Source organism: Hypomesus nipponensis, chromosome 10, assembly GCF_054491055.1.
Source record: "Hypomesus nipponensis isolate SF chromosome 10, ASM5449105v1, whole genome shotgun sequence".
Taxonomy (NCBI): domain Eukaryota; kingdom Metazoa; phylum Chordata; class Actinopteri; order Osmeriformes; family Osmeridae; genus Hypomesus; species Hypomesus nipponensis.
The window spans coordinates 17,112,989-17,121,259 of record NC_140370.1 but is presented as its reverse complement, the minus strand read 5'-3'; the positions used below and the strand labels follow the sequence as shown (position 1 = coordinate 17,121,259).

The 8,271-nt window shown below is 45.9% G+C and overlaps 1 protein-coding gene across 4 annotated transcripts; it reads right to left on the bottom strand.

The window, feature by feature from the left end:
* Positions 1 to 717: 717 nt before the first annotated feature.
* Positions 718 to 7,385, bottom strand: lhx8a (LIM homeobox 8a). 4 transcript variants are annotated; one of them, XM_084707307.1, is made up of 9 exons: positions 6,945 to 7,385; positions 5,099 to 5,154; positions 3,927 to 4,073; positions 3,438 to 3,559; positions 2,832 to 3,052; positions 2,462 to 2,547; positions 1,710 to 1,805; positions 1,285 to 1,459; positions 718 to 1,152 (listed from the first exon to the last, which is right to left on the bottom strand). In XM_084707307.1, the coding sequence occupies exons 3-9, from the start codon at positions 4,002 to 4,004 to the stop codon at positions 1,076 to 1,078; spliced, it is 855 nt and encodes a 284-aa protein (XP_084563433.1). In that variant the 5' UTR covers positions 4,005 to 4,073; positions 5,099 to 5,154; positions 6,945 to 7,385; the 3' UTR covers positions 718 to 1,075. The 4 variants fall into 4 exon arrangements, with proteins under 4 accessions (XP_084563433.1, XP_084563432.1, XP_084563430.1 ...); XM_084707306.1 differs by lacking the exon at positions 5,099 to 5,154; XM_084707304.1 differs by lacking the exon at positions 6,945 to 7,385 and having other exon boundaries at positions 5,099 to 5,579.
* Between the last annotated feature and the right edge of the window lie 886 nt (positions 7,386 to 8,271).

The window sequence follows — 8,271 nt, the reverse complement described above, 5'->3', positions numbered from 1 at the left end:
AGATTGAGAAAATTAGACTGAATTCCTTTTTTTCTAAATAAAACCGGTTTGAATAGTTGTTTTGTTTATATTGAATGTATATTTCTACATACCCTTTCTCCTGAAACTGACATCTATACACAGCCTTTCATTTTTGACATGATTAAAGGACGAATGACCAAATATCGTTGAGAACTTAAAATTAAAAGTTTACAGACTGATGTTCTTCTCTGCCCTGTGTCGCCCCCTAGTGTTGGACCATGAGTACAACAATGGCTCATTGGCCAGGCCATATCACATGACCAGCAGCCTCAGGAGAGTCCTACACACAACCAGGAAGAAGAGGAGGAGGAAGAGGAGGGCGGCATGAGGGGGGAGGAAGAGGGCATGAGGGGAGGAAGAGGACATGAGGGGAGGAAGACATGAGGAAGAGGAGGGCGGCATGAGGGTGGAGGAAGAGGAGGGGGACATGAGGTGAGGAAGACGACATGAGGGGATGAGGACATGAGGAGAGGAGGACATGAGGAGAGGAGGAGGAGGACATGAGGAGGAAGAAAAGTAAACTGAATGGAGGATAAAATGATAGCACGTTTTAAGAGGGCTGCATCTGACCGAACCAATGAAACACTTTGGTGCAAGTCTAGAGGACAGGGCAGGCACAGTGTTCCAGCACCAGGGGAACTCTGAGGCATTGCTGGTGAGAGACCTCATGAGGAAGTAGAGGGGTTCAAGAGAAGGCAGTCTTATGGTTTTTATTTACCATCATCATCATCACAGCCCAGTGAAACACCAACACAAACCCACATTACTAGAAACTCCTCCATTAACCTTTAGTTAATTTATTTAAAACAAAGTGCTTAGTCAAATATACATTCAATAAATTAAATGCCATAAATTTCATAACCAAATATATATATTATATATATTAACAAAAATACTTCTAGAGTTAAGCTGTTTTTTGTTTTGTTTTTTTGCACATAATTTCTCCTTTGTGCTTTAACTTCGTGGAAAATATTTGGATTTTAGTTCCACATCTTTGGTGATGTGCTTATCCATTTGCCTACCAATCTTAACGCCCGGTTCTGTTGTGGGCGGGTCATGCATGGCTGACTGGCAGCTGTGTCATCGAATGGGACAGAAGAGGCTGGAACACCAAGGGGGTTGAGCCTTGAACTGTGAAGGTGGTCAAAACAGTTGAATGTGTTAACTTAAACAAACCACAACAAACGTATAATTAAATGAAAGCTGCATATGACCCATTTATTCAAATTGATCATCTTTGTGGATGGGTGTGTGTGTGCTCACCGTCCATGTAGGTGTGCAGTGTAGCGAGCAGGGGAGCGTCCGACGGTATGAAGGCTGTGTACTGCAGGTCCTCCACCAGGGGCAGCGTGGTCATGGACGACAGCGTGGTCATGGGGGGCTCCAGACTGGGATTCACGTGCTTCTTGTGTCTCGCTCGACAGTTCTGGAACCACACCTGGGGAGGAGAGAGAGAGGAAGAGGGCTCAGGTTCTGGATCTGGTGGAAAGATAAAGTCATTGGCAAACCACTAAAAGACTCCTAGAAGTGTGCACCTCCAGAATTAGAATCAGAAAGGGTTTTAATCGCAATGAAAGTTTACACAAACAAGGAATTTACCATTTACAATAGTCAGTCCTTGACCATCTGCCGTGTGTGTGTGTGTGGTGTGTGTGTGGTGTGGTGTGGGCGGGGTGTGGGTGTCTGACCTGAATGACCCTCCTGCTCAGACCAGTCCTCTCTGCCAGCTTCTGGAGGGTCTGGGCATCCGGGTTGTTCTCTTGAGCAAACTGAGCCTGCATCACCTGCACACAGGCACAGCCTTCACACACACCATCACCACCCCTCCAACACACACACCATCACCACCCATCCAACACACACACACACCACCCCTCCAACACACACACACACCACCCCTCCAACACACACCACCCCTCCAACACACACACACCACCCCTCCAACACACACACACACACACCACCCCTCCAACACACACACACACCACCCCTCCAACACACACACACACCATCACCACCCCTCCAACACACACACACACCATCACCACCCCTCCAACACACACACACACCATCACCACCCCTCCAACACACACACACACACACACACACCACCCCTCCAACACACACACACACACACACACACCACCTCTCCAACACACACACACACCACCTCTCCAACACACACACACACCACCCCTCCAACACACACACACACCACCCCTCCAACACACACACACACCACCCCTCCAACACACACACACACCACCCCTCCAACACACACACACACCACCCCTCCAACACACACACACACACACACACCACCCCTCCAACACACAAACCACCCCTCCAACACACACACACACACACACACACACACACCACCCCTCCAACACACACACACACACACACACACACGGTTGAGTGGATGCGTCCAGCTCACCTGTAGTTGGTCAGCAGTGAAGCTGGTGCGAGCCCTCTTGGCTGGTTTGGGGTGGGACACCTCCAGATCTCCATCCTCCCCCTCTCCTGTCACACACACACACACACACACACACACACACACACCTCAGAACCCTGGTTCAGGACTCTGTGCTGAGAACCCGGCCAAGCAGAGCCATGAATGACCCCACACATTTAAAAAAGTAATTTGATCCCCCTTCCTCATCATCATTCTTCATCATCATCATCATCATTCAAGTGACAGCTAGCATAACACTGCGGTAGAATTATTGAAAAATTCCCCCATTTCATCATTTGGCGGTCGCCCAATTGCCCTAATCTGCCCCTGGGTCCTACCTACTCTCCCTCACCGTTCTCCAGCGAGCGTTTGAGACTTTCCACCATGCAGTCGTAGTGCACGCGGCACAGCAGCCGCTCTTCCAGAAGCCCGAACTCCTCCCCGGTGGAGAGTTGCCGCTTGCACGTGGAGCAGGCGAAACAGGCCAGGTGGTACGTGTTGCCCTTCGCCCGACGCACCCAGTCGTTGGAGTGGATGTTCCGGCCGCAGCGCGCACACCGAGTCCCGTACCTCCTGAGGAGGCGAAGCGGGGGGAGAGAGAGAGAGAGAGAAAGAGACCGTGTGAGAGAACCACTGACTGAGTAAATGAGGAGATTAAAGTTCGGGCGGATATTCTTCAACTGTTATTTTCTTGTCAGTTGTTTCCCCTCACAGACACTTCCAAATGCAGTCAGCTCACATTCAGGTGTTACTTGTGCCACACAGGACTTGATCATTAACCTAGTCCTTGATGTACCATCAATATTGTTGTATGTAGCCTGTAGCCTAACGGGATAGGCTTGGCTAATTAACACTGTTCGCCTTGGCGTGAAAAATGCCAGGCAGACTGTTCCCATAGACCCAAAGAATAACATTTATAAGGAAAGCTGAGCTGAACATGTTTAGAGATAGTGTTTACCTGAAATAGTCCACTTTGCAGAAAACGTGTGTGTCTTTAATGTAGCAACTGACATGTCTCCCGAGAGGCGTTTGGCACACGCTGCACGAGAGGCATCTCACGTGCCAGCACAAGTTGTTAACCTGCGAGGCACACCGACGAAGCCGTTATAAAACACCTTCGCTGAGAGGTTTCAAAGTTTCAAAAAACATTTTTTTTTTAAAGCTAAGAAGGACATACGACTCCTTGTTACTCATCCAGTAATCACTTTAATCAAAAACATGTAGGCTAGTCTTTTCTTAGGCTCAACGAAAGACGTCAGTAACAACACATTACAAACAAACGTGATGCCCCAAGAAATGTTTCGATTGCTATAGCCTATAGGCCTTTAGCCATCCATAGCCCGTGAGCGTATTAGGCTACAACACCCTCTTAACATTACGCCCCTTGATTGACACACAATACCTTAACACACGTCGGTTGCCTTGTTTTACAGCAGTGACTACGTACCTTGAGCAGGTATTTATCCACAATGTCCAGACCACAGCTGGTGCACAGCGTCTTCCCAGCGAGAGAGGCTGCAGACATGGTTTGAAGCGTCGAGGCCGACGAGAGGGAAGAACAGGCCGTGGAGAGGGAATCATCATCTGACGAGCTCTAGTTGGAGAAAATTAAATGAACAATATTTGAATATTCGAAAAAGTGAACAAATCGTAATATAGGCCTAATAAGGGTTTTAAATCATAACTTGGCTTCCGCTAAATTTCGATGGAGCAAACATTTTTCTGAGGCCAGTTGCGGGCTAGTTTACATGCACATGCTCATTGAGTGACTGCACTTCGGGGATGTTTGGCGTTTTACGCTTTGATAGTGACACCGGTATAAAACATTGTTGTGCCAATTGGACATAAAGTATAGCCTACCTCTGTAAGAATATACTCGTGTGTGAGGGGTGAGCAAAGAAAGTTCACCCCATCGAGTTCCGCCGACATCATCAGTCATTAGTTGGGCAAATTCGCAGCTTTAATTTTCAAGATATCCGTTTTTATTTGGGGATTTAGACTTCCTTCGATAGCAAAGGCAATCCCGGTGATTAAAGATAATTTCAGTAATACGGAGAAAAAAAGACACTGGCGCAACTTGGACAGATCTAATTAGGCCACACCAACAACTCGCTTTTAGTTCAAACTAACCATAACTATTTACAAATACACACTGCGAATTTCACAACCTAAAAAAAATATGTCAACAAATTGGGGTTGATCAAAAATGACCACCGATTCAAAATGTATCAAATTGCTCGCAGGTCTCCTGACTGAATGCTAAGCGGCAAGTAGAGCGCATACAGCTGCAAGTCATCGTTCTGATTGCGCTGAAGTCAACTCGCCGGTACACCTATTACGCTAAACGGTTAGCTCAAATTACCGGGGGAACACACACCTGTAGGACGAAGTTTTCAACGTGACTTTAGGTTGCGTTAATTTGTAGCGAGTAAACTCTAAATAATAGCTAAGCCGACTCCATGCAAAGTAGCTTATAGGTCTATAAACTTTAATGACCCAAAGTTAAACTACTGTTAAAGGGTCACATTCTAAAAGCTCCAGTTTCTGGGTTGGGCAACATTTCACATTAAAGCCCGAACTTTTCTAAACGGTATTGTTAAGTATTGGAAAACAACCAACCGTGCTGTTTGCAATTATCGAGTTGAATCCGTTGCCAACGTCTCCTCCGTCCAACTCTGAAAACCCCAACATCTGATCAGTTTTCCAAAACATTTAAGTAGAGATCCACGACAAGCCGTTATTCCGCCACAAGATAAAATGGGCTAATCAATTCCTGCATTGATCCAGACGTCAAATTTCCAAACACAGGTATTCCTGCGGAGGGCTCCCTCTCTTAGCGAGGGTGGATGTTTCACCCTCTCCAAACTCCCTTTTCAACGTCCTGGTCGCGCCTCCCATACACACCAATGCCCCCGCCTCGCAGCACAATAGGCTACCCATCCGGTAAAAGCACGGGAGGAACACGTCAGAGACGTTGACATTCCACTTTGGGGGTTTCTTAAGACTTCACCTTTGACAAACTGAAATACAACTTTTTGAATGTGACAACTACATTTTAGACGCATCTCTCAAATGTCTTGTCTATCGGCGGGTAGGCTAAACATGAAGCTTATTTAGGCTTGTAAATCGCCTCTCGGACTTCGGATTGCGTGGCCGCACTAACATTTCTAGTTTTACTTTCTATAAAATATAGAAAAGCAAACGACAGCTTTCGTTTCGGTTTTATCCCTGGCCATTAGCGCTAAGCGACCGCATCTGTGGACAGCCTGTACCCGACAAGCGGTTTTCTATTGAGCGGCTGATTCGCCCGCAGCTGTGCTGTCTTAAGGCCGATGTCATCATCATCATCAGTACCCCTATTGATACCTGCTGCTTCCAGCATGAGCTTATAGTCAGAATGAAGTTACTAGGCTATGTTTTTAGAATGATACATGCCCCCGAACAGGCGCACATTTGATATGGTCAGGCTTTACTTTTGTTATTGGGCAAAATAGCGCGCATGTTACGCACTGGAAATCGCGTATTCCTACGTTTTTATTCTGTTGTGTTGGTTTCTGATTACAAATTAAACACTGTCATTGTTCCCATATATTGGTGATTCACTGCTGTGTAGCCTATAGGCCCATGTTTTCGTTAAATTGACGTTCTCTGTCTTTTGAGATACAGTCTTAATCGTGTTATGAAAAGTAAACATGTAACTTGAAATGTTACGATATTAGGCATAATACTATGTTGTAATATTACAACTACATTTTATGGTACTATGAATGTTTTATTTATATACGTGTAGCCTTTGCTGTTGTCTAATAGGCCTAAGCAATTGTAGCCTGTAAATAAACATTAACCTACAACCGAATTATTAGTAGGCCTATCGAAGTACAATTATTATTATTATTATCGTTTAGTCCTGTAATGAGCTTTTTTCTCCGGATCGAACATAAAAAAACAAAAATCACAGCCTCTACAATTTTGCCATTTAGGCGTGTTTGTATCTCGAGGTCATCATGAAAACAATCCCCATCAGTCACTTTTCCATAAAGCCATTTTAAAGAAGTGTAATAAATAGTTTTAAAGTCGTGGGTGGAGTGACAGTATCTGCCTCCCACATCTATTCCATACTCCCAGTAGAGGAATTCGACTCCGATCTTTTTTCCCCTAAATGAATTATTCCCCGCGTCGACAGTAACACTTTCTGACTCAAATCTCTCATGGGGGAATTTTACGCTGGTGTGTTAATATCGGTTGTATTATTTTTTTTGTAATCCAGAGGGAAATGTTAATGTTGGGTCGGAATGGTCAACTCACAGAAATGTAAGACATTTTTGTTGAACGGGCCTTTGCCTTTTTATACATATGAGCTATATGAAACACAAAAATCTCTATCTTTAAATCACGAAGGGATCCGTTTTATTTTTGTTCGTGATAAAGAACGGGGAGATATGAAGGGAAGTGCTTTATAACTTACGTCATCTGTATTATGTCATATTCCTCGGTACGGTTGCCACTTCAAAGCTACGTTCACCGACACTCTCGTGCGACGGTTCCGCTCGAACGAATCGTTATCTATTGGACCTTGACCAAAAAAGTGATGGTATCCGAACTGACGTCAATCACCTGTAAAACAAATAACAATAAACAAACAAACAAACAAGGGCAAGTTGGGAAGAACTGAAACATTACATCATATATTTGTTTGGTTTTTATCTTTCTGCTTCACAGATATACTGTGGGTTAGGAGTTTAGAGGACATGTTTATTCATCTGATGTTTTTTTCACATTCAAATGTGCTAAATAATGCAGACGGAAATTATTAAATGAGGGTTTGTTCAAGACATGGCCCTGTATGTCTGTATGTGTCAGTGTCTATTTGCTCTATTTCTCTGCGTCCCTCTCTCTCTCTCTCTCTCTCTCTCTCAATCCCTCTTTCGCTTCAGAGGAGATGGAGGAAGTGGAGGAGAAGATCGAGTGAGAGGAGGAAGGAGAGGAGGAGGAGGAGGGGGAGAGAAAGAAGGAGAGGGGGAGAAAAGGAAGGAGAGAGGGAGGAGGAAGGAGTGAGAAAAGGAAGGAAAGAGGAAGGAGCAAGGAGTGAGAGGAGGAAGCATAGCATTAGTGAGCACAGCTGTGATGTGCTGATTGACGGAATTGCTTAGGAGAGAACATTACAATAAGAACTGATCAAGGAGATCAAAACTACATCTTTACCTTCCCTCCCTCTTTCCCTCCCCTCCCTCTCTCTCTCTCCCTCTCTCTCTCTCTCTCCGTCTCTCTCTCCCTCCCCTCCCTCCCTCTCTCTCTCTCTCCCACCCCACCCCTCCCTCCCTCCCTCCCTCTCTGTCTGTCCCTCTCTCTCTCTCTCTCTCTCTCTCTCTCTCCCTCCCCTCCCTCTCTCTCCCACCCCACCCCTCCCTCCCTCCCTCTCTCTCTATCTCTCTCTCTTCCTCCCCCCTCTCTCTCTCTTTCTTCCTCAGATCGTCCCTCAGTGTTGAGGAAGAGGCCTCTTCATTCAAGACTTCTAAGTGTTTCTGTTTTTCTTTCTTTTTGCTACATGTTGTTAAACCCCCCCCCCTCCTCCTCCTCCTCTCTTCCTCCTCCTCCTCGGTGGCTGTTCCTGCGCTGATGTGTGTGAGTGAGGCGACACTCTCTCTATTGTCTCTGCCTCTGACAGATGTGTGTGTATATATATCTGCAGTAATGAACACTGGCGTGGGGGGAGGGGGGAGACATGAGGTGAAAGGGTGGAGAAAGGGGGGTGGTGGGGGGGTTTAACAAGGAAGGTACTATAACCTCCCCAG

What these genes read in the sequence shown, in the direction of transcription:
- lhx8a (XM_084707304.1), bottom strand. Translation starts at nt 5,191, where the DNA reads ATGTTTTGGAAAACTGATCAGATGTTGGGGTTTTCAGAGTTGGACGGA. An exon ending in CGATAATTGCAAACAGCACG is followed by an intron (nt 4,074 to 5,098) that starts GTTGGTTGTTTT and finishes TTCTCCAACTAG; the next exon opens with AGCTCGTCAGATGATGATTC. An exon ending in TGGATAAATACCTGCTCAAG is followed by an intron (nt 3,560 to 3,926) that starts GTACGTAGTCAC and finishes TGTGCCTCGCAG; the next exon opens with GTTAACAACTTGTGCTGGCA.